We start from the raw sequence: 26,073 nt of genomic DNA, 5'->3' as shown, positions 1-26,073 counted from the left end.
AGTAATGATTTGACACAAAAGGACAAGCAACATTATTGTGGAATACAAATTAATCAGGATTAAACTATCAAAAGAAAGAGACTGTGAAAATCTGCTTAAAATAGAAACTTTATTGAGAAAACATTTGCCAACAGAAACATTGAACTGTTCTATAAACTAAAATGTCCAGATGTTCGAGGATTTATTTCCAAAAGGTTAAAGTATTAACTTCCAAAACAAAGTTCTGTAATGCACTGACTGCAGGCAATTAGAGTCTGAGTGTATCACAGAACTTTATTTGGAAAGCCACAGTGCCACCTCATAGGTTTGTCCTTGTGTGGAACCTTATCCTCCTCATGACTGGGTGCTCCTTCAACCTGCAGCAAGGCACAAAAGCAAGGGAAGACAAGACAGCCATGTTGTATTATCCTTTTTTTTTCTGCCCCACTATACCGACTCGGCTGAAAAATATATAACAGAGAAAAGAGCTGAAAATAACAGAGCAAGAAGTTGCTAAGGTCTGAATGGTTTAAGGACGGGGCCTAAAGAAAGCTGAGCTGTGTAGTGGGTCCTCCCTAGAGTCACACAGGTATATAGCAGGCCAGGTGGAGTCTTTTTACATGCTGTTAGCAATACAGAAATGAATAAATACCTAAATAATTTCTGGGTGTGTGCAAAAGTTGATCCTGCAATGTACTGTCCTAGAAAACTATTCTTTTGTGTATTTACTTAGTTCTTTAGGTTTCACCATCTGGTTGCTTACAAAGGTAACAATTTAAGTGTACACTGACTGATTTTACAGTTTTTCTAATCCTTTTTTTTTTTTTTTTTTTTTTTTTTTAGGATTACTTCACTTCAAAGATGACAGGGTATAAGTGACTCTACCTGTTGATCTTTAACAACGTTTTGAATTAAACAGGTTCTTGAGAATAAGCCATTTACTAAACAATGTAGAGTGAAATGATAGCAACGAGGAAAGTTCAGAAGGCCAGCTGAGCTCCAGGAGCATTGAGTTCTATCAGTTTGAATGTAGTTGGAAACTTGGCACTTCATCAGCAACCAAATGACAGCAACTTCAGAAGTGCAAAATAATGTACAAAGCAAACAGCACCATGTGTGAATCTTGACAATTTCTTTAAGAAGTAATATGATAAAGAGAAAGTAAGCTCTGCAAGTCATACTGTACCTGATATAGGTAGACACAAGGAACCAGCTGCAATCCAACACGAGGGGAAAACAGTCTAGATCATAAAATGCAAAAGATGAAAGCGGGCCGAGGACTTTGCACGCCACGGATAGATTCGCAGCGCAAACGCCTGTTTTCAGTGCGGTTGATGTCCATCGGCGGACTTGCAGCGCTCTAATCGTAAGGTGGCCGCCGCCGCTTTTACCTTTTCTTCCCCCAGTGCTGTGCAGTTCACTATATGCAGCTGGAAGAATGTCGACGTGGAGCTGCCAAACGTGAACGCGTATTCAGGAGCGCGCACGAGAGGCAAAAATAGGCTTTTTAGTGTAAATTCACGCAGTGGCACAGTGAGCTGCACTTTAGTGCGAGACTCCTCGCAGATGGGTGCTAGAAGCGGGAACAAGTCTGTCTTATTACCCGGGCTGAAAAGCTACGACATCTCGATTTCGACTTCTTACTTACGCCCAGGTGTCAGAATGATTCAAATGTGCTTAAGTATAGGGCCTAATGGTTTTCTTTAGTTTATATTCCCCTGAATTTTCTTGAATAGGTGAAACTTAGATCAACTACAACAACATTTAGTTTCGCTGACATATCTGGGCTGTCCACCAATGCTGAAAGAAGCTTTATGTTCTTTAACCTACTTAGGAAAAATAATTGTAAATTATTTACATTCCAATTTTTGGATAAAGTTCGAGGAATTACCAACAGAATATCTCAAAATCAGAAGTAGTGCTTATGGAGAATGTCCTCTTTCACAGTATTAACCTATTAAAGGGTGTAATTAGCTGTTCAATGTTCTACTTGGTCAAGTTGGATTCGGTGTTTAATGTTGTTATTAATGTTAATAATCTACAGCACATGTAGTGAAAGAAGTATTCAGACGGCACATTAATAAGTGCAAGAGGTTCCACAGTTTATTTAAAACGTTATTACAAGTTACAGCAACGCCAACAAACACATTTAAGTTCGTACCAGCAAAAGTGAAAGTGGCCTATATCCCAGAATGATCCAATATCCCTGTGTTTTACCATATTATTATCAATATAGTTGTATAGAATTGTTTTTACATAATCTATCTATCTATCTATCTATCTATCTATCTATCTATCTATCTATCTATCTATCTATCTATCTATCTATCTATCTATCTATCTATCTATCTATCTATCTATCTATCTATCTATCTATCTATCTATCTATCTATCTATCATAAAGAATAAGCGCTAAACAGCAGAAAGTGCATTAAATTCACTGCATACATTTACTAAGTGTAAAATAAATGCTGTAAAAAGTCAATTACTTCCTTACAAAATGTACTTAAATGTGCAATATTTCAGTTAATGTGCAGCTTTTGTCTAAGTAATACAGTATTAATGTAAATTGTACACCCTTTTACACCCTACACCTTACAGTAACTTTATTTATATATCTGCTTTGAAGAATAGTTTATTTTATTTTGTTGTTACTGTATCATAGCCCGTAATTCTCACATTTATGTTTCACTGTGTAATCTAAACACATAGGAATTTCAAGTCTACCTTTGAGATTCTTTGCACACACGTTTTATAATTTTATTTAAAAAATAATGCACCAGGAAATAATTTAGTTGTTAGAATGTTTATTTAATGCCCGTAATGATTCACTACTTGACAGATGAAGATTTTTTCCAATCACAACACCCAGTAAATATAAAAAGTTTAATAGATCCCAACACCCAGGGTGCCTCTTGTACCCCCAACAAGCATATAAACTAACAGAGGTCATTCTGCACAGTGACTTTCCCCACAGACAGGTATTTAGCTATAAATAGCTCTGAACTTCAAAGTAAAACGTGAAATGCGGGATTTTTACTTGAAACTGGGTGTTCTGTTTATCTGCCCAGTTGCACAAGGAACATCAGGGCCCCAGGGCCTCCAGCTCCACGGCTGTCACGGTCACCAGCAGAGGGGGGTATGCACCAAACAAACTGGTTGTGATCATGACGGAGTTAAACTAGAAAAGGTACACACTACATGTGTTTCTTATAAGCAGTCTTATGTAACATCGACTATAAATTAACGGTTTTAGATATGACAATTTATTCGTTTATTTGAATCAGATTAAACATTTAAATTTCACATAAATCTGTTGTGTAATTTTTTTTTTTAAAATTTGGCAACCAGGGTGTTAAAACGGACTCCACGCGCATGCCCACACAGCCCTCATAGGCCGCTGAGAGGGGGACGATCCCGGAGCCGCAGCCCGGTGGGCAGGGCCATCATTTCCGTAATGTTCATTAGGTTTGGAGGAAGCAGCATTTCCCGTAGCTCAGCTCCTGTGACGGACTAGATCGCCTCCGGACCGCTCGCCATTTTCATCTGCCATTTGAGGAATAGCACACAAATTTTTCAGTCATAAGGAATTTTTTTTTTTTAACCCCACGTCAGAGCTCCATAATGATGGAAATGGAGGTGATGCATTCCGGTCAGCAGGTAAATAAGAGTATTTCTTTAAAGTGATCGCTAGAAACTGTCTGACATTGGCTGTCAACTTCATTTTTTATGTCGGCTGTTGGACTTCATGTAAACTTTTAAGTATTGATTATTTCAAATTACAGCTAATGTACTTGTGTGTTTACGGCTTAGTATAGAGGATATTGTGGTAAAATGTGAGCTAGACAGGCTGTCTTAGTGTTAGACATGTTAACTCTCTTTCGGTTCTGCAAGTCATCCACTTGTGACGCTTTTCTTGGACAGGGAAAATCCAATTACTAAAACAAGGCCAGAGATTAGTGTTATGATCGATTACCTGAATAAAACGGATCCTGATAAGTTTGACAAACAGAACCTGGTTCCTCTTGAACCTTTTCTCATAACTGTGTCATCATCTCCTCCTCCCCCCCCCTCCCTCCCCTCCTTCAAGCATGTGATCCCATATCTGATAGCTTTTATAACCAACATGAATGATAGCGTTTTCCTGCTGCCCGTGTCTTTGCTGTGTATTTCATTTGCCAAACAAGAAAACCCCAATACAAACAATTAGACTAGATGTATTCTTACACGCTGAATGAAAACACTGAACTTGGTTGAACTTGATTTTTCCTGTGAAGTGGCCTCACATCTTCAGTGTTTAGTTAAGGCTATCATAAGTGGAGGTCAGTGGAAGTACAAAATTGACTCATGAGGGCCTAAATGGCTGTTTTGGAACATGTGCAGCTGTGTTTCATCATCCACTGTTCAGGTTTGATGTCCACTGAATGGTGTTGGGTCCCTTTTCAGGGCCTTGTGTTTAGCTGTATATAAGTAATTGAACAACCTACACTAAAAGGACAAGCAGAGGAACCATCAGATTTTAGTTGGGCTTGTCAGATTTAATCTGCTTCTGATGCTTGTTCTCAAGCCCTTAGCTGTATTTTAAAAGCTTGTTCGACTGGTATAGTCATGTTGTCTGGCTGAGAGGTGTGGAAACTCTCCTTTTTTTTTTTTCTTGTTCTGGTGCCAATCAGTCTTGTGACAATTGATAGTGACACCATTCCTTGAACACGCCCACATTCACAGAGCCTACTTGTTATTACTACAGAATATGCTGTTTATAAATCTACTTTGGTTCTGTGGCATTTAATAACAACACAGGCTAATTCAGCTATGTTGAAATCATTGACTGACTGAAGACATTTTTTTTGGCCTTGTAGTTGTTGTTGTTTCCAGGGGACTTGTGTGACTTGTCTCATGAGTGCATTAGGTGTAACCAACAGACCAAAAATTTTTTTTTTGGTCAGAAAACATCAGTGACCTCAAGCAGTGAGTTAAGACATCCCACACAGACATTTTAAGGGACTTCCTCATTCTTGCACTAGCCATAATGTCTGGTTGTGTGCTCACCTTCCAATCGGTGAGCATGATTTACAGTAGGCAGCCTTAGTAATGTGTAATCCTTTAGTGGTCATGCTTCTGATGCAACACAGAGGCAAAGAGGGAAAGAGGGTTAGTGGGTTTGTTTGTTTCTTGTGCGCCACCACAGCTGTACTCAGGAAAATGGTGTCAACAATGACTTCAAATATTTATAGGTATGCCATTATTATTAGTTTGTGGAGGCTTGTGACTCATCCTGTTTTTATTAAAAAAAAAAAAAAAAAACAGCATGTGAAAGAAAAAATGATCTGACAGGGTTTTCTAAACAGTTCCACATCCTCCTTATTGTGCATTGTTCTGCTTTATTCTTTATTCTCCCTCAGTTCCCTCTTGGCTTCCTCTAGGCTGTATTTTTGCATTATAAACCCAAGCTCATAAGTTATGTTTATACCCAAATCGGAGGAACAAACAAGTCACATGCTCAGAAGTTTTTGTGTGAACCAGTATCTTGGGTTTATGTAACATCCTTGGGCCTTGTGAAACACTTTCTTTATGTAAATAAATTCTGGTAAAAGCCCAGAGAAGGGTGCAGCATAATTTATCTTTAGACATTCTTGTTTAAAAAGGTAAATAACATTTGGACAGTTAGGGGAAATCTACAGGAAATGGTACTAAATTGTCATCACGCCCTCAGCCTAATGCGTAAATACATGTAGGACGAGATTATAGTAAAGTGTTGTGTTAAGATCATTTAGTAGTACTTGTAATTGTTTACTTGAAGACGTAGCAGGGAAGAAATTGAGGAAATAAAGTATGAGTACATAGAAAGGTACGTTGTAACCGTAAACCTCTCTGAAACCCTGCGCCATAGCCTATACTGTAATCTGATGTGCACCTCCCAAGAAATGTAACTACACGTTGCCATCGATGCAGCCCACACAGGTGTAAATGCTGGCAACAGCGTTGGCCACTTGTGTAGGCTGCTCACGTAGATTCACTGTGTGATCGTAATCATAATTGACGCATTTCAGTTGCAATTTTACTTGCTTTGCTTATATATTGCATCATTATCGCCAACTACCACAAAGCTGCACACTAAAACCACCTAAACGCATACCTTTAATGTCCACATTTTCTAATTGGTCTAAAATGTGTTAGCTTCTAATCTAATTTTGAATTATTTAAATTTGAACCTAAAGTGTAAAGTATACATGACTGTGTGTGAGTTTGAATACGGCAAGCAAATTCACACTTCTGTGTAACTGGATAAGCAATGACTACTTCCCTTCATTGGGAAGAGTATCAAATGAGGATACATGTCTTTTCCTGGTGTGTGGTGGCAACAGAGGAAGGAGAGAAATACGTTTATTATTCATGCAGTTTCTCCCCCTTGACATTAGTGCCTGTGTTGTTGTTGGTGATACTGAGGGACAGGGTGTGGCAGGTGCAACAGTCACGCTTCGCAGCAGGGACGTTCTTTGCTTCGGTGCTTGTAATAGTCTCCTTTGCAGGACAGCATGGCTGATCACAACTCTTTTAACCGATCTGCGGCTATCTTTCCAGGACATGGACCTGATCGACATACTTTGGAAGCAGGACATTGATCTTGGTGCCAGGCGTGAAGTGTTTGACTACAACCACCGTCAGAAAGAGCATGAGCTGCAGAGGCAGCGGGAGCTGGAGGAAGAGAAGAAGCTGCATTTGCTCCAGGAGAAGGAGAAGGCCCTGCTGGCGCAGCTACAGCTAGACGAGGAGACGGGAGAGTACATACCTCGAGCCCCATTGCAGTCCGGCATCACTCCTCTAGAGGTTACACAGGTACATACACATGCCATGATTACTCATGTCAAAGGCAAACCACTCCCACCTCATTTCACACGCTCTTTCTGTGCTGTAGCTAGGTTACCACCTCATCCTGTGTAATTACAGCAACACAGGTGGGACTTCAGTTTTGCATCAGTGTAGTCAGCTCCAGAAACTGCTCTGCAGGAACCTGAGCACTATAAATACACAATCATGTGCTGCTTTTAAAAATGGTGCCATAAAGAATGCTAGATGGTAAAAAGTAAAAGGAAGTATTTTGACTTCTGTTGCAGAATGCCAGTTTCACAGAGACCGGTGACGCCATGTCATTCGATGAATGTCTGCAGCTGCTGGCAGAGACGTTTCCTGTAGAAGAAACTGAGGTAACAGCATCGACCAGAAATTAGCACAAATTAACAGTGTGAATATTGGGACCACTTTTAGCCGTATACAAACTGTCATGTCTGTTTTTGTCTCCCAGAACACTTCAGTTTGCCTCGACACACCTGCTGTTTCAGCAGCCATCGGCAGCAACATGATGATGTCCCCCGAGCAGCCAGCTCCATCACCTGCCACCCTCTCCCCAGGTCAGCTGCCACCATCACAGAGAATGTCTCCAGATTTGGAGGAGGCCTGGATGGAACTTTTGTCCCTTCCTGAGCTGCAGGTGTGACAAACAGACTCTACAATCTCACTGGCATGGCGGGGTGGGTGGTGGAACAAATACAAAAAGAATAAATAAATGACAGGAGCCTGGCAGTAGAAGACAAACACTTGTTGCTTGCTCCAAGAATAGGGTACACACTGCTTATTCCACTGTGATTAGGTTTCATTGTATGGACCTTTTAAAGCACTGGAGACATGATTGCTCAAGGTGCAATGCAATTTATATGATTAATAGCCATTTACTTCATCCTGCAGAACCAAAGATATCTTGTTCAGATGAGGTGTGTCTTAAAACCTTTGCTTACTAGCAGAAAGGTGAAATCACTTTCATTAGCTGCTTTATCAGCTCGGTTTCAATGCACCTCATATTTGCATTAGCTGGTGGGTGGAGCAGTGCTCTATTAGTCACCTTGACCTATCAGTGAGTGAACTGGGCTGCAGTTGTAGCCATAAAATAGAATTGCAGCAATTATTCTGGCTAGTTGGTGATAAGACCAAAAAAAAAAACCTGTAGAAATAAAGGTTGTGTGGAACTATGTTCAAATTCTTGAAAGCTGCTTCATGAAGACAAGGTAGTGTGTTTAATTTACAGCAACAAGAAGTTGCATCATTTCAGCAGCCAGGACACCTGGTTCAGTTTGTTAATCAGTCAGCAATCTTGTGCTAAAACCTGCTCTGCCAGCACGTCTCAGTGAAATACCCGTAAGCTGTAACAGACTGTACCAACTGAAAACCCGTTTAGTGAAGATAACAGATTAAGCATGAAAAAACTGAATACAGCAAACTTATATTTATCTTAGTTTCAATACTGTACCACAGTCATACTAATAGTAATTCAATTTTCAATGTATGATAAGTAGGTTCTTTTTTGTAGAATTTGAATTTTGACATTTTAATACCAGTACAACATAAATTTTGACCTTTTTTATACTGTACTTGAAAATATTTTGATTTTATTTATTCTAACGACTTTTTTTTCTCTTGTAGCAATGCCTGAACATGCAAATGGAGGACACACTGGACACCACAACTTATCCCCTTCCAAACAGCCCTGAAATACAGAATTCAAACTACTCTTTTTACCCCATGACCAATCTCACAGATGGGAAAGCAGACAATTTAAATGTTGGTCCTGCAGAGTTCATGAATACGTTGGATGTCTCCGTTCCCGCTGTGGCTCCAGCTGATGCTCTCAGCCAGATGAAGGCGGAAACTCCTCAGCTAAATGGCAGCCTTGGTGCAGAAAGTTTCTGTGGCATATTTTACCAAAACACCATACTGGAAGAAAGCAGTGATCAACATGGGCTTGATGGAAATGAAAGTGCTGCCATGTCCGACATCCCAAACGAGGCTCCCTTCACTCCCATGGATCTGTACACCCTCTCACCTGGAGATGCCTTTGACAGAGGCAAGCATAATGTAACAACAGAACAGCCAGACTCAGATTCAGGGATTTCTACAAATGCAAGCCCAAATTCATGTTCACCTTCAAAATCTGCATATGGAAGCGAGTCCTTTAGATGTAGTGACTCAGATATGGAAGAGATGGACCACAGCCCTGGGAGTGCAGAATCTGACTACTCTGAGATGTTTTCATTAAATTTCCAACCAGATGATGTACAGTCTGCAATTTCTGTATGTGTACCAATGGGGCAGCCAAAAGACCAGGAGAAGAATCCCAAACAACACGAGGTGGACCCAGCAGAAGACAGCGGCCACAAGAACGCCCCCTTCACCAAAGACAAACTGAAGAAACGCTCTGATGTGCGTCTCTCCAGAGACGAGCAGAGGGCCAAGGCCCTCAAAATCCCCTTTACTGTTGACATGATTATCAATCTGCCTGTTGACGATTTTAATGAGTTGATGTCAAAACACCAACTGAACGAGGCCCAGCTGGCCCTGGTACGCGACATACGCCGCCGCGGCAAGAACAAGGTGGCCGCCCAGAACTGTCGTAAACGCAAAATGGAGAACATAGTGGGTCTGGAGAGTGATCTGGACTCCCTGAAGGAAGAGAAAGAGCGTCTGCTGAGTGAGAAGAGCGAGAACATCACAAACCTTAAGGAAATGAAGCGGCAGCTCAACAGCTTGTACCTGGAGGTGTTTGGCATGTTGAGAGACGAGAAGGGAAACTCCTACTCCCCATCAGATTACTCCCTTCAGCAGTCAACTGACGGCAGCATCTTTCTTGTTCCCCGCATTAAAAAGACTTTTAAACGTGAAGACAGCCACTTATCTTCTTTGTAATATGGTACTGCATTATCATAGCATACTATGCAATAACTTTGTAGTTACTCAGCTTTAAGCGTTAATAGCCCAGCAGAACTATTGTATAGTTTTTGCTTCTCTTGAATGTTGTAATATTTTTGATATTTTACTTCTTTTGTACTCCGATACCCTCACAGATTCTTTAACCAGTAGTTTGTAAATATCTAGCACTTCCCTTTGAGATTGATAAAAATGTTACTGTATGTGTACATATATATATTGTATATATTATATTTCTGTATGCTAATGATTGTTTCAATCATTGTTACTTATTTTATAACTTTATCCATATGATTTGCTGCCCATTTTTTTTAATTCTGATTTTTGTGCTTAAATAAACTATTCATAGAGCTACGTAGTCTCCTGCTGACTGAAAACAGAATATTGCATGCCACGGTGCAGCCACAGCCCACAACAGATTGGTGCCAGATGGATATATAGTTTAAGGAACTATTGCATAACCTGCCACATGTTTAAGACAGTTCTTGACATGAAGGCTTTGCTAAACAAAACAAGCATCGAATCTTGTAATGAAACAAGGATGTCATTGCATGAAAACGCTTTCACAAGCTTGTTTGTACAGTAACCTAAAGCTTTTAATTCTATGAAACTCCTGGCAAAGGACTCACACCCACGGCATTCTTTATGACGCACAACAAAGGGCACAATTGTCGAGCTATGGTAGAGTATGCTCAGTGCGAACCATGAATGACAAGCCCACAATGCTCAAACCGGGGAAGCGTATTCATAGGCAAAGCTCTCTGCAATCAATATGCCCCCTCCGTGCACTTTCACACACCAACTCTACCTTTGATCGTCAAACCTGTTCTCTGCAAATGGCAAACGGAACTGGTGAGCAGAGAAAAAAAAAACTGGTATATATTAATCAAATTAATATTAATAAAACTGGCTGATAACATTTAAGGAAACAGTTTAAAGAAAACACTCATCTCATGGAAAAAGCTTTTATTTGAAAACACAAGTCACACAAATACATACTCTGTTTAGAAAACAAAATGGTTTGCTGGTGTACCATTACTAAGCAAGTTCTCCTGACATGAAGTCACTTATCTTACATTCCTCTGCAAAGATAATATCCTGAAAGGAGAGGGTAACAGCAGGCACTGCTGGGTTTTTTTTTATACTGAGTACTTTAGACCTACAGGATGTGAAATCTAAGCATTTATCATCTAAACTTTGTCCATCTAGATGAAATATGACCAAAGGTAAAATATCATTTAAAAAAACAAAACATGGATAAACGTAGAACAAAAATAGATTAAAAACATTTCAAAATGTTAACGTTATTTTTATACACTTGATGACAAATCATTCGTCAGTGCCGAATACGACAGTTTACATGTGCTGTAGGAGGATTTGCTATATTTAGGGAAACTTTATAAAAGTCCCCTGACTTATTGACTGCACTGTAAAATTCATCTATGCTTTTATGCATTACACTAATATTTGAGAATACTCATATTTAATGTTATTAATGCCTCTGACCCCTGTTGATGATGTTTATTTAACTTCCCTTACACCAGCAATTGGTTACATCTCTTCTTAAAGATACTTCTGTGACATTCCTGGAGTTCTGTTAGTTTTGCCCCCCCCCCCCCCCCTTTTTTTAAAGAAAACCTGCTAACTAAAGTTTTTATTGCCAGACTTAAAAAAAAGAAAAATCCACACAAGTCTGCTTCATACAGTAAACAGCTGTAGCCGTGATAAAGACACCTTGAGTTAAAAGTGCTTACTTAATAAGTCATATTTGAATACTGCATGAACGGATATCCATTTTTATAATTGTTGCTTTTCTGACTCAATTCTTTTTGCACCTATTGCAATAGCAACTAAAAATAGCAGCTCTGTAATGTAGTGGTTTATACATTCACCTGGTTCGATCCTGGGAGGAGACACAAATCCCTTGGGGGTTATGTCAGAAAGTGGATCGGGTGTAAAAATCAAAATCTGCCACATTTGCAGAGCTACCTGCCATAGTGACTCCTCGTGAATAAGGCCGCAGCTGAAAGTAACTTATAAAAAAAAAAATGTCCAGGAAAATTAAGCGACTTTGTTTTTCCTCTTCCTTTTTTGGACTGCATGATAATCTTTGCTTTGGCAAGTGTTCACTCACCATCCAATTCATTTGAACTTTAAAAAAAACAAGCTGATAAGCATGAAGAGCATTAACGTTCATAGTATTCTGAGCAGTAGGTGAAGGAGACATGGTGATTCTGCTCGAAGTAGACAAATACAACCTGCTTTTTTTTATCTTAAAACACCCTTTTGTTTTGCGCCTTGTGTAATCAGCATCAGATTAAAACATGAGCAGCCTGGGATAATATTTAAAAAAAAAAAAAAAACATCTTACCCATCCAGAACCTTCCATGTTATCAGGTCTTTACAGATTTTCAGCAAGAAGAGAATGCCTCTTTCCACATCTGTAAATCAAGCAAAATGGTTACTCTTACCTGTTCCATCTTCTCAAGTCAGCTTTGTGAAATACTCACTCCCTTTTCTTCTTAATGTCTGAGATCTAGTATTTGCGGGTAAAACTGTGGTATCTCTGACTCAACAGGATCTCCAGTGTGTCCTAGTCTTTCTTCACTAGCACCGGCTGCTGGAGAGTTTAGCTAGTCTTCAAAGAAAGATAGATGCTCACTATCAGGCACGAAACTGCAAGCTTCCTCCATGGGCGTTGTGCTTGATGCTGCCTTCTCCCTTCTCTCTCAAAATGCTGACTGGTCCACTGTGCTGGGGCTGAAGTCGTCCTGTCTTACAGTCATCTGCAAATCTTCCATACTAGTGATGCTGAAGCCCAAAATGCTGATGCTTGTAGCTGTTATCCTACTTGCGTAAGTGGTGTATGGGCCCTTCCCTAGGACTACCCAAAACTCCCTTTATATTGACTCTGGTCCAAGTAAATGAATGCAACAGTATACACTATTTTCACTTCACAGAGCTCCAAAATAATACTCCACCAGGTGAGAAAATTCTGGACCATCTGATTTGCTACACTTCAGTCACAATAAGAAGGCAACATTTAAATTAATAAGGGTGGGGAAAGAAAAAGAAAAAAAAAAATCAATACAGCGTTGTATTCTGCTATTTTGCATGGTAATGTATCAAGGGAGACCAAATATCGACATTAAATTAAAATACTCTGGAAATAATATAAACAAGAGGGCTCATCTGCACCACCATCCTGAGATAACATTTGCCGAGCAAGCTTGCATTAAATCGGCTCAACCAAAAAAAACCATTAAAACCCTGAAAAAAGCTTGATGAAGCTACCTCCTAATTCAGAGCAAGCTAATGGCTCAATCACACGTGTAAAAATAGGACAGCAACCTCCTTGGAGCAACAAAAATTGGTGGCTGCCTGGTGATTGTATTGATTTTTTTTTCACATTCTGCAACCGATTGCAACTTGCGGTGACTAAATGGTTCCCCAGGGCTAGAGGATGTTGCCCACTCACGACCACTCTTGATTGCAAGGAGATTGCACAGGTTGCCTGGTAGGAGGCAACCTTTCTGCAAACAGTTGCAGTCTGACTTGTTCTGACTGCAATCACTCTCAGAGATTGTCGATTGAAAACAACTGCTAATTTATAAATGCAGACAGACTGCCAACAAGTTGCCATCAGTCTGAATGAGTTTTTGTCAATGAGCACAACTCAAGGGGACTCTACTCAACTGCCTACCAGCTGGTTGTATTCTGTTTATATTCCTATAGAACAGGAAGTTTGCTGAGTGCAAGTGTAATAGTTAAATGTGAATTTCTGTTAAATATGAATTTCTGTCTATGTAGACAGCAACAGATATGTAATTTTTAATTTATCGCAGTTAACTGCTGTATTATCAGAAACAGATTGCATGAAATTGCCAATTTGACCCCAATTCAATCACAGACTGATAGCAGACAGATTCTGTCTTATGACAACCTTCATGGCAGGTTTTATGGCCAGTGTTGGGATGCCTGACAATCTCATTTTGTAGCAAAAAAATAACTGAAGTGAGATTAACTTTATCTTATTGGATAAACATATATATGGACAAAGTTTAACTTTGAAGATTATTTGAAGCTGAAAAAGGTGATAATATTTTGCAAAATGCTAAAAATCTTACTAATATTGTATCATGGGTGAAGTATTGTGATAATATCATATTGTGAGGTGTCTGGTGATTCCCACCTCTATAAATTAATAACTCATTTAATCTTTTTCTGAACCAAAGATGCACTGAACCTCATGTTAATTTACTACACAATTTTATTCGGTCTTTTTCAACTAATCAAAATATCCGAACAATCTATAATTCGGTTTGCTGTGAACAAGAGGAGTGAGGGATTCCCTTAACTCTAATCCAGATTGCTTCGTAATCCACACTGGTACTAGGATTTACACACTGTGCTTTACATACAAAATCAATATACACTTGACACTTGCAATCGAAAAATCATAATAACTTTAGAATAAATGTGTAATTCTATCTTATCTAAGGACCTAATATTATTATGCTATATGACAAAAACCAGGTTAAAAGACAAAGATTAATTGGCCAGCAGAAAACTAACCCATATAAAAAATGAAAAATAAAGATATTTAGAACTGACTTGAGATAAAAAAAAAGAAAAAGCAAAAACACTTTACTCTTTATCCCTGATACCATAGGCACAATACACACACTTCAGACGCACAGAAGGAAAAATTGCTCAGTAGGGAAACATCTATCACAATTAGGGTAGGGTATCATCTGCACTCATGTCTTGTATACAGTCCTTCTTCCATAAACTTCTCCGATTAAGCTGCAGTAATTTCTGACTTGTGTGTTCCTCTAATGCTTTCAGATGACTGCCTCAAAGTAACCTGCAGCTTTCCTGACAATTCCTTTGCTCACCTCCTCGCCTCTCCTGCTAAGAACTGAAGCCTGTTGAATGGATACAGGATAGAACAAATAGTTATTCTGCACTTTTTATGGGCTCACTCTGTACTGTGCTAAGAGGGTGGTGTGAAGCTGAATGCCACTTACCAAAACATTAAATAATTAATATCGCCGTGAGCCGTAGCTGCCGCTGCCGCCACCAGAGCCGTAGCCACCTGCAGCCACATAATCTCATTGTTATGACACATGAGAAATGATGTTACTCAAGTCCATAATCAGACATGAAGGCTGACTGTAACACCAGGAACTGCAGAGTAAAACTTACCACCATATGGTCCACCTGAGTTTCTGCCTCCAAAGCTGTTTCCCTTCATTGGCCCATAACTGGACTGCTGTCCACCATAGTTTCCAAAGTCATTGTAATTTCCACCACCTCCATATCCTGAAGATGTAGGTCAATTTTAAGGCAAGGCTTGAGTTCAGTTGTCTTACACTGCATGTTTCCTATTTACATTTCACAGTCAATTCATTCAGTGACAATTCTGCAGTCAATAAAACTTTTACCTCCACCATTACCTCCATAACCTCCATCACAGTTGCCACCAAATCCTCCACCCTGGTTGCCATACCCTGGACCCCCACCTCCATATCCCCCTCGGCCACCTCCATAGCCTGGCCCGCCCCCATAATTTCCTCCAGGACCTATTATTATAAAAATAAATAAAGAAAAGAAAAAAGAAAGTGACCATTGAATGTTATCTTTTCATAACACTGTTATAAAGAGTCTTCTAAAGACACACTACAGTTGTGTAAGTGAGCACGAACTTTGAACCAATTACACAACCACAGAAGTGGCTTATGACCTCCAAATCAGTGCACTTGTTATAGTTTACATTCATTAAAAGGCAAACTTTTTCAAAAACGGCTCACCATTGTCAAAATCATCACCATATCCGCCCCTTCCTCCACCATAGCCACCTAAAAAAACCAAAAACAAGACAGACAAAATTATTGTTAGAAAAAAAAAAAATTCTGTCACTCTCTTAACACTATAATAATACATCAGCTGATCACCTGACATGCAATTCCATGAATAGTCTCAAAAATCACAAAACCAGGAATTACAACTAAAAATCACACACATTTTAAGGATCCAAATGTTATTTAGACTCCTATTATCTGATAACAGAATTAATTACAACCGTTCCCCTTTTCACATACAGTGACCTCAGTGACAGTCTGCTGATGGTTTTCACTAAAAAAGGGACTGGAACTTAAGAGGAAAACAATTAAAGGACTCACTTTGGATTTTATTTCAGCCAATTTCGTTGTGAATACATAAATATATGCCACATTTTTACATAGCTATCCACACAAATAAACTTTGATCTTAAATTCAAATTACACTGGTGCACTGAAGGCCAGAAGTTATTTTGACGTGCAAACTACCCACCTCTGCCAAAGTTGCCACTGCCTCCAAAATTCCCACCTCTGCCCATAAAATTTCCTGATCCGCCGCTCCTGCCTATATACAGAGAGATATATAATTTTAAAGATTTTTATGGCATCAGCTGCATGAGGCACATGGCACATTAGTAAGTCTAATTGTAATCTTTGATTGTAGTGCTTACCCCTGTTATTGGATATGGCACTCATTTCCTGTTTTGAAAGAGCTTTTCTGACCTCACAATTGTGGAAGTTGATTGTGTGGAATTTCTGGGCTTTAAGAAAAATGGAAAAAGAAAAAAAAAAAAAAAACACTATCATGTATTGCTTTCTGTTTACAAACAGTCTGGTTAACTCTGAAACCTGAAAGACCCCATACCAACAATTTTGTCTACAGTGTCATGGTCATCAAAGGTGACAAAGCAGAATCCTCTCTTCTTCCCTGTGGAACGTTCCTCCATGATGTCAATGCATTCGATCTTTCCATATTTCTCAAAATACTCCCGAATGTGGTACTCCTCAGTATCTTCTTTGATGCCACCAACAAAGATCTTCTTCACTGTCAGATGGGCACCCGGTTTATTGGAATCCTTAAACACAGTGCATCAGTAAATACACACCAAACAATAACATAACTGCACTCTGGTCTGGGATTATTCATTTCTTTCTTCATTTTACCTCTCTGGACACGGCCCTCTTAGGCTCAACAACTCGGCCATCTACTTTATGAGGTCTCGCTTTCATTGCCTCATCGACTTCCCTCACAGAAGAGTATGTTACAAAGCCAAACCCTCTTGACCGCTTGCTGTTGGGATCCCTCATTACCTAGACACAAAACAAGCGTAACATGTAAGGTTCAAGTGCTGCGTAATTAGGTTCACATATTGTCATTGTTACTTAAAACTATTTTTCCACCGATTATGATAAAAATACTAACCACACAATCTGTAAGGGTACCCCATTGTTCAAAATGGGCCCGTAAACTCTCCTCCGTAGTTTCAAAGCTCAGACCTCCAATGAACAGCTTTCTGAGCTGTTCGGGCTCTTTAGCGCCACGGTCCTATAAAAACAAAGCAAACACACCACCGCAGCTATTAACAAGGCATCAGAGAACCAGTGGTACAAACCGAACATTACCATTTTTCTGCAGCTGTGAAATGACACTACACATAAGTATCTGTTACATTACACTAATAGTCTTAAGATGAGACATTACAAACAAAAACAGTGTTTCATGCACTTTTTTTTGCTTCCATAACATGTCCCCTTTTAGAACAGTGGACAGAAAACATCCAAAAACATATTTCTGTTTTTCTTTTGTAACATTTTGTCTTTTGGACATTTATGCTAATAATTATAGCAGACATAATTAAATGCAACATACCGGGAAAATTGAAATACATATAAACAACTACATAGACTTATGTAATTACTTGGGGTATGATATTGTTTTTTTTAACCTAAATGTCAGATAGAATATATGACATTCTACAAACAATATCTTTATGTGCCACTTTCTCAAAACAGGTAGTTTTTTCATACTCAGACTGAAATTTTAACGTCAGCACTTACATACAGCTATGTACTACAGTTTTGTTTTTTTTTTAAACAGAGATGCATGTTCAGGCATCATGTCTGGGAACAATTTATTTCTATAAATATGCTTGTTAAAATGTGGCGCCAAGGCCCACTACTTAAAACTTTTAAACCTAATTTACTAACAAAATGTAATATATATTTTTAACTAATGCCCCAAATTATGTTCCGGTGCAAAATATTATTCAAATTAGCACAGATTTAGACAAAAAAAAAAAAAAGTATATTAAAATATTAAATTTGGAAAAAAATTAAATTAACTGCTTTATTTGGACATTTATTAGTGAGAAAAAAAATCGTCGATGCTGCTGTAGTGTCAACCCTTAATAATAGGCCGTGACATTAACTCGATAGCGACACACTCAGTTCATAAACAGCACATAAAAAAACAACAACAAAAAAGACGTACTAAATTATATTATATGACAGGTTGCACGAATGTGTCCGAAATCCACAATAGAGACTGAATTAACCTGAGCTGCATTAGCTATGGCAGCTAGCGTTAGCTCGCTTTAAGAAAGACGCAGGAACGCTAGCAAAAACTAAAATAAATAAATAAGCAAAACACACCTGCTCTAATGACTGTCCTTGTTTTAAAAACTCCAGAGAGCTTTTCATGTAACAGCTAACCCCAACACAGCCGGGTGCTCACCAGCTCTAGCGCCGGGGAGCAGTACGCTCAGCCTAGTTTGACCACCATTAGCTTAGCTACAGTACTAGTTACAGAGAGCAGCGTTAAAGCAACAAAGAAGCCGCATGTTACGATACATGTCAGCGCGCTCTCTGAGCAATGTCACATATATGTGTTACAGAGTAACTCCAGTCTCCCTGGATTTTACGCACAGTCGTATTTTATTAGCAACATTTGTCAGAACCTCACCTCCATTTTGCAGATGCCCAGGGACGCAGGTCTGAACAGATCACGTGACCCAATCGGTGTGGCTGCTGCTGGTCGTCAGTCCATCGTGGATGATAATCATCAGAATTTAAATTACACTCACTATAGCGTCCATGACTCATGTATACACGTGTTTATACAAAGATTTATATATATTATCTGATTAAAATTACCTCATTACCTTTGTCTATTCCTGCTCTCTCATTTCCTGCAACAGTGTTTCTTTGCGCCATCTGCTGGCTAACTATTCATCCATCCATCCATCCGTCTATCCATCCATCTATCCATCTATCCATCCATCAAGCCCTCTGTACTCCATGTTTCATGGTTGTGATGCTAATGAATCCTAGTCTGTAGGACATATCTTTGACTAGTGTCTTTATTTACCTACTGGACTCCCAGTATAGGTTTGCCTTTGATTAATCTCAGTGAAACAAGTGCTCATGTGATATAGGCTATAAATAGTTTTGTGTAATATCACTAAAGGGTACTTTATGTACAAAACAAGCCAATAAATAAATAAATAAAACTCACGTGTCAGGACCTCAAACCAGACTCCTTACAATATAACATTTGTATTGTGTTTGCATCAAAAAATGCCTAGAATTGACATTATTATCATATACAGTATAACAAGTGAGCTAATTTCAGTAAGCAGACAAGAGGCAGTAAATCTGCATTACAGTAAACCCAACCTAAATTTGTTTACACAACAAGCACAGCATACTTTAACGACCTGAAAAAGTGACCATGCAATGGATGCAATAACTAGTTAATACCTAGTTAATCTAATAAATGTACCAGAAATACATATTCAGTAGTCTACGGACTGTTTTATAAGATATTTTAGTATTTTTTAACAGCACTTATGTTTACAATGTTCTAATTTTCATTTTTTTTAATAGTATACTTTTAAAGAATTTGCAGAAATGTCTGCATGAAAACAATCAATTTATCTTCAATTGCAAGTGTGGAAACGAGACATAAATCTGTTTTCAGTTCAAGTTTGATCTCTGTGATGAGGACACTTGATTGGGTAAGTATGATCTACGAGCCAGATGCTACTAAGCCTTGCTGAAGCTGATCAGCATCTCCAAATATATGACGGTTTTATGGTTTAGACAATGTCTGTCATTAACTTTACTGTAGTATGTGAGGAAAATACAGCCCCAATAAAAAAGGGTAATGCTTTACTGACACTGTTAATGATGAGTATTTATGAGCGGTCCATAGTTCAAATTCAAGAGCCAGTCCACGTTTTGCTTCTTTTATCCTACTGCAGTTACTGGCCTATGTATGCTTCAAGACAGTAGATCAGTAGATGTTTTGCTTTTCTTCTTAATGTTTGAGAAAAATGTATGGGATGTATTAAATATGTACAGAGTGTCAGAATTCGTGACAGTGATCCTGCTTTTTTGGAGCCACATAAAAGTTGCCTCATGTCTTTGCTGACAGCTCTATTAAAAAGTTCTTGCTGTGTGTGTGTGTGTGAACATATAAAAATTGCTGTGACAACTGGGCCCCGTTGGACAGTTTCAGTGTGGTAATGGTGCTGCTGACAATAAAGGTTAAATACATTTTCTGTTTGCAGCAGATGCCTGTTTAGCAAGACGACTGTGAATCCTGCACCATCCACGACTGTTGAAGTAGAGCAGATGGTCTATAACACTGTCCAAATGCCATGCTTTTTAAAGTTTTTATTTATCTTTTCCTGTTTGAATTGGAGCAAGCAAGAGTTACAATGCAGCACACATCAGAATCTTTCTTTTCTTTTGTTTTCTGTACTTGCTGGATTAAGATATTGATATTTCTTAAATCACATGACATTAGAGCTTTGTTACTGATATCACTTATATTTTAATCACATATTTCTATTATAGTTAATGCTATCACTGTATAGTATATTTCAATATTAAAATATACTTATGGACTATAATTAGTTCTTCACTAAGTGGAGAATTTGTCAAATTCACGTCAGTCTCTTAAATATACTGAAACTACCACATACTGAGATTCTGTACATTTTGGACATATTTTTACTTTAATTTAATGCCATATTACACTACTATTGTATTATAATCATTTCTTATTAATATGCAATATGATGAGCTTGTAAAATATTGAGGCTTGAGTAAGAAAAACTACCCAACAACAGATAAAATTAGCTTGACCGGATGCAACAATAAAAGTCTTATCACTGAGGCTTTCATGTCTCATTGATAAGGGATCACAATAGTCATTTTGACATTATATAACAGATAAGCTGGTGTTAATTAATGAAAGGTTCTCTCCTATTAATTCGAGCTGTGGCTTCCATCAGGGTCTGTGCTGTTCACCACTTCAAGCAGATAGAATGAAGCTTGTTAGTTAGAAAAACAGCTGCTTTTTTGTGTTACTTGTTAAGCTTTGTTATGTCTTTGCCGACCGCACTGAACACACAACTGCTGCTGCACGGCTGATAAATTTGAAAACTACATCTGAGATCTGCAAGTAGGGGATTAGCTGAGTGTAGTGGGTTAGTGAGACTAAACAGACCAGTATCAGCTGCTCACATGTGGTGTGATGGATGCTCTGTGTACACTTCCTCGCCCTCACTCCAGGACAGTGTGTTTGTTTGGTTGTTGATCACACCCCTCAGTCTTTGTACCTAACTGCCCTGCGACACAAAGATATATCACAAGTCCCACACGCTGCTATCCTTCATGGACATTTCCAGTGGATGTGGTCGTGGTGGCTGCTTTTCACTTTCGTGTCATTTCAAGAAACAAGGTGAAAAAAAAATCTCCAGCTTTTGTTTTATCACTGCAGTTTGTGGTCTTTAATGCAGCTATAGGCCGGGCCATCAATGCGCTGCAAGAGAAATTAGATTTAAATGCAATTAGCATCTAATTTACATCAAATAAAGTAAAAAATGAATAAAATTATTAGTTAATGACACCAATAAAACAGTCTTGGTTTTCCCTGATTTACCATGTAACTGTACAATCCTGGCCTTGATTGTAATTTACTTTCTGACAAATGAGTGATATAATGACCCACTGAAATAGAGGGGGATGACATCCTCGTCTGGGCTAAAAGACAGCACTTACTGTAGAACCACAATTAAATAATTAATACAGGTTTTATACCCATTTTACACCTCCAAATTATGGTTTGCCATATATCTAAGGAGCGGCCGAGGAGAACCACGTCAGCAAAAATTTAATGTACAGTAAATCTCGGGTGAGGGAGGGGCCAGTGGTTTCAAATCATATGTGAGGTGAGGGATGACACGACTGTCACCTTTTCCCCTTCATTCTCATCAGGTGGCAGAGAATATGGGAGCGCACGTTGTGCACACACACACGCTCACTTATTGTATGCATTATTAAACTGTACAGCTGACCTTTGTCTCATTTTAATTTGATCATATCAACGGGAAATCTGCACTGATTGTGTTCTTATTTCTGTCATATGGGATGTGATCCAACAGTAAGTGGCACCATATTATAATGCTCCACACAATTCATCACACCCGTGTGCCTGCACGCACACACACACACACACACACACACACACACGCGGAGCCTGAGAAATATGAAAGTGACTTTTACTAGGACTCAGTGAACCCACCTTTGCCTATCTGAATGTTCACATAGCAAATAGACCCACCAAGATTAAAACCTCTCAAATGATGGTCACGTTGTGCCTGAGTTTTTTTTTTCAGCGTCCTCTAGATGGCGCCATGGTCCATGAAAAGAAGAGCCTTTTATTTTCAAATCATCTCACCTTGTAAATGTCAAACAATATTCCTCGATGCTAAATTACTATTTTCCCCTTGTGTCACATGTCTGGGTGCTTGATCATCTGCAATAATCTTAACACCTTAATTATTGTTGTTTGTTTCTATTTGTTTGCATAATTAATGCAATTATGGAGAACACATTTTTATTATTCACCTATTAGCTGTTGCATAGCAAAAGCATACTTTAGGGAGACTGTAGCAAAATGATTCATTTAGAGCACTGCTCACTATCTTTTAGCACATTTACAGGGGATAAGATATTGCAAATGGATTTGCTTCTTTTTTCTTTCTTGCTTTCTTTTTTTTTAATAGCTGCACAAGTCTTATCATTTATCACTGAAATTTTGTTATGAACTTAATGTTCTCCGCAAATGCTACCTCCCACTGCTGTTGGTGCCTGAGGCATTACGGTTGACCTTGTCCTGAGAAAGCGTAGACTTGGCTCCATGGCTCCATTAGGGAAGCCTGCCTGCCATAACCTGGGTTTGGGCAGACGGACGTACGCAAGTGGAAACTGTGAGGAAATGGACATTCAGAGCAGGGAAACCAGGGAGTCAATTTAGTCACCGTCTACTACCTTTTTGCATGCAAGTACAAAGCCAATCTCACATGTTGGTGTTGACTAGAATCTCTCTCTAAGGAATTCAGGAACAGAACAATTCCTAGCATCTGTTTCCTGTTCACTTGCATGGAGGAAACTGGGTGTAAATCACACCAAATATAAATAGAATCAGCATTCAATTTACAGGAGCTAAAGTTGGTTACTGTGGCCTTGGATTTTGGTTCTTTCTGTCACTGAAATGTGTGTGCCTTTGCTGTAGAAGATTAAAGAAGACACTTCACTGAATTAGATCCATCATAAGGCATAAATTTGCCTTGAAAACAAATAATAACCTTATAAGCCCTCAACTAATGTTCTGGGAGAATATAAATATGTAGCAATATTATTAGGAGAGGATTTAACATTCAGACAGTATATATTTATTCATGTATAAATGGCTCTTTAGGTCATAAAGACAACATCTGTTAGTAGATAATTTATTACAACAAACGTTTCAGGAAGTGACATCCTGAATTAGTGAGTACTGTCTGCAAAAACATAAATAGCCCACACAGTATTTTTCTGCACATGAACGCCACAGAACTTATGACACCAGTACAAATAATAAATGGTTAAAATTGATGTCGTTCAGAGTGAAAAGATACCCTGTGATGTCTTGGTATAAAAATAGGATGAGTTATGGAGGTATGTGATTTCTCTGTTGTTTTGTATTACACAAATCACCTTATTTCAGTTTAGGATTTTTACAACTACTGCTGAAAAACATTTTCTACAGGAATGAAGATTGAATCTAACCCCAGCTATATGTTTTGCTTGAACCATTTAAGGGTTGAAATACATTTCATGTATCCATGAACATGAGTAGTCTACACTAAATTCACTTTTTTATACTACCTGACTGCTCTAGTTTGATACATTGGGACCATTATACTCTGCATTGATACTGTCAGACAGGTCTAACAAAGGCTTTTTAAATCTTAGGTTTTCAATAAAAAGACTTTTGACTTTGCCAGTCCTGTTTAAATGAAGAATGGAGTGATAGGATTCAAAACATTTCTGTAAAGACCAGGACAGAAAATACAGATTGATCCAAGAATGTGAGAGTTTTTGAGTTGGTCAGCCCTATCCCTTTTAGTGAAAAAAAAAAGAAGTAAGAAAGTGATTATGCTAGGAAACAGTCCATTGCATTGGCCTATTGATGTCCAGAGAAGAGGCATAGATAGTGTGGTGCAATAAAAACCTTTATTTACAGCTCCTTAGCAGAGAGCAACAGAGGAGTGCTGTGTTTCCCTCTGGCACTAATTGACTGCCTGCGGCAGGAGAAACATAGACTCTCACCCCTCGCTGGCGCACTTCTCTCAGATGTAATAATAACCACTATGCTTTCTCTCAATGCACTTCCAAATTCATTGTCCTCTATAGCTACTGGAAAAGAGTATTCATTTTGATAACTCAGGGACTGTATAATAAAATGAAGATGTGGGTAGTGTCTCCTTCTGCACTACCCTGCGTGACTTCTCTCTGTTTAAATGGTATAAGCTGGCTGTGATCTGTGCAGCTCCAAGGCAGTTGTGTGCGGTCCATTTAGTGCATGCCCCTTCTCCCTGGGTGAGAAATAAAGGAGGGGACAGGTGCGGGAGGCAAGGGAAAACCATATCTCCTTTCCCCTAATTCTTGTGTACGGGCAACAAACGACCACAAAAGTGCTGCTTTCACAGTTTTCTGTGGCCCGACGTTGAGCTCCCAGCAGAACAAGACAAAGGAATGGCGGGATGATGAAGTCCCGAGCAGTGCAGGGCAGGTGTTTCCTCGGTCTCCTGGGAGCTGGGGAGTACACCTGCCCACTACTAACCCACTGTGATGGATCGATGAAGCAGTAACTGACTCAGCAACTTTAAGAGCTCTACCTGGGATTAGAGCTCAGAGGACCTGATTGAAACACACTGTCATCCCACAAACAATAACACACATCCATCTTGGAGGGCCGACTCCTCTTTCCTCCCCTGTGCTTTACTATCACCGAGAATGATTGTGCTGTTGATGATGAGAGGTGCAGTGTATTGGATGAGAGGGAATGGCTAATTTTCAACAGACATGATGTCTAATGGCACCACTTTGGGTACAGTAAATAGTATCTGCATCACTGTGAAGCAACTGAATTATGACCTTCACACATGGTGATTGAATATTGGTTCACAATACAGTGTGGCACACAAAACACACACAGCAGTGCACATACTCGCATATACACTTCACAAGTGGTACACAGACATGTAAACAGAAGCTGGCACCGGCAGCCAGATACACACATTTATGAATGTTTTGAATTAGATGATACTCCACTTAAAGAAGAATAACCATAAGGTCTGCACGGTCCCAGGAGTCGATGACTAATGTAGTATAATAGCAAGTGCTGGCACGGGTCATTTTGCAAGTCAACCCAGGCAAATCCTCCACGGTCTTTTATCCAGTTAGAGAAATGATTATTATCAATGCATTTCAACACATTTTTAGACTTTATAGAAGTCCATTTTGGTCATGCAATATTTACAGTAACATGAGCTGGACAATAATATACAAACTCAGTTAAGAATGCATAATATTCAAATATATTTTGAAAAATTTATGTTTGGTAAAATGTGATACCTTTATTTCATCACACATTATAATAATAATTGTATTAGCTAAAAGAATCTTTACATTTAAGGGACCTAATTTTTTTTTAATGCAGGTTTTATTAAATGCAAATTTAATTGGCAAAACTTAAGGAAAATCAGACCCTTTCATTACTGAAATGTTCCTTGTTTGATCAAACTGTGATTTAAGTTAAAGCATATGATATTTCTGAAAAACACATTGCATGCAATGCTTAGAAACAACTTTGGAGGGAGCCTTAAGCATGAGGTTGAAACCCATCTAATCTAAAGATCCGCCCCAAACTTCAGAATGCTCCCTACTAACATCACCATCATATGCAAAATACTTAATTTTGTACATTTAAATGAAATTGTCTTTTTAATTTTTTTTATCACAGTAAAATATTCCTAGCAAAGCCTGCTAATTCAGCAACTTTCTAGTTGCTTACTCTGCAAGGATAAAAAAAAAAAAATAATGCATTCGTGGATGAACAATAGAGTAAATGTTTAGAGAAGGACTGGATGGTGTTTCA

General features: G+C 38.8%; 2 protein-coding genes across 4 annotated transcripts; one reads left to right on the top strand and one right to left on the bottom strand.

The window, feature by feature from the left end:
• Positions 1-3,394: 3,394 nt before the first annotated feature.
• Positions 3,395-9,866, top strand: nfe2l2a (nfe2 like bZIP transcription factor 2a). The gene is made up of 5 exons (XM_030757615.1): positions 3,395-3,639; positions 6,562-6,816; positions 7,095-7,184; positions 7,283-7,468; positions 8,455-9,866. The coding sequence occupies exons 1-5, from the start codon at positions 3,604-3,606 to the stop codon at positions 9,712-9,714; spliced, it is 1,827 nt and encodes a 608-aa protein (XP_030613475.1). The 5' UTR covers positions 3,395-3,603; the 3' UTR covers positions 9,715-9,866.
• Positions 9,867-10,686: 820 nt separating this feature from the next.
• On the bottom strand, positions 10,687-18,611 carry hnrnpa3 (heterogeneous nuclear ribonucleoprotein A3). Of its 3 annotated transcripts, none has more exons than XM_030757981.1 (11): positions 18,541-18,605; positions 17,002-17,124; positions 16,743-16,889; positions 16,444-16,654; positions 16,250-16,339; positions 16,072-16,143; positions 15,549-15,596; positions 15,183-15,320; positions 14,944-15,060; positions 14,766-14,833; positions 10,687-12,176 (listed from the first exon to the last, which is right to left on the bottom strand). In XM_030757981.1, the coding sequence occupies exons 1-10, from the start codon at positions 18,544-18,546 to the stop codon at positions 14,781-14,783; spliced, it is 1,005 nt and encodes a 334-aa protein (XP_030613841.1). In that variant the 5' UTR covers positions 18,547-18,605; the 3' UTR covers positions 10,687-12,176; positions 14,766-14,780. The 3 variants fall into 3 exon arrangements, with proteins under 3 accessions (XP_030613841.1, XP_030613840.1, XP_030613842.1); XM_030757980.1 differs by lacking the exon at positions 10,687-12,176 and adding an exon at positions 13,988-14,663 and having other exon boundaries at positions 18,541-18,611; XM_030757982.1 differs by lacking the exon at positions 10,687-12,176 and adding an exon at positions 13,988-14,663 and having other exon boundaries at positions 15,195-15,320.
• Between the last annotated feature and the right edge of the window lie 7,462 nt (positions 18,612-26,073).

Source organism: Archocentrus centrarchus, chromosome 21 (genome assembly GCF_007364275.1).
Source record: "Archocentrus centrarchus isolate MPI-CPG fArcCen1 chromosome 21, fArcCen1, whole genome shotgun sequence".
Classification (NCBI taxonomy): domain Eukaryota; kingdom Metazoa; phylum Chordata; class Actinopteri; order Cichliformes; family Cichlidae; genus Archocentrus; species Archocentrus centrarchus.
The sequence above is the reverse complement of the archived record's forward strand: the minus strand, read 5'-3'. Positions and strand labels throughout refer to the sequence as shown.

What these genes read in the sequence shown, in the direction of transcription:
- nfe2l2a (XM_030757615.1), top strand. Translation starts at nt 3,604, where the DNA reads ATGATGGAAATGGAGGTGATGCATTCCGGTCAGCAG. An exon ending in TTCCTGTAGAAGAAACTGAG is followed by an intron (nt 7,185 to 7,282) that starts GTAACAGCATCG and finishes TTTGTCTCCCAG; the next exon opens with AACACTTCAGTTTGCCTCGA. An exon ending in TGTCCCTTCCTGAGCTGCAG is followed by an intron (nt 7,469 to 8,454) that starts GTGTGACAAACA and finishes TTTCTCTTGTAG; the next exon opens with CAATGCCTGAACATGCAAAT.
- hnrnpa3 (XM_030757980.1), bottom strand. An exon ending in CAGTGGCAACTTTGGCAGAG is followed by an intron (nt 15,597 to 16,071) that starts GTGGGTAGTTTG and finishes TGGTTTTTTTAG; the next exon opens with GTGGCTATGGTGGAGGAAGG. An exon ending in TGGTGATGATTTTGACAATG is followed by an intron (nt 15,321 to 15,548) that starts GTGAGCCGTTTT and finishes TTATAATAATAG; the next exon opens with GTCCTGGAGGAAATTATGGG.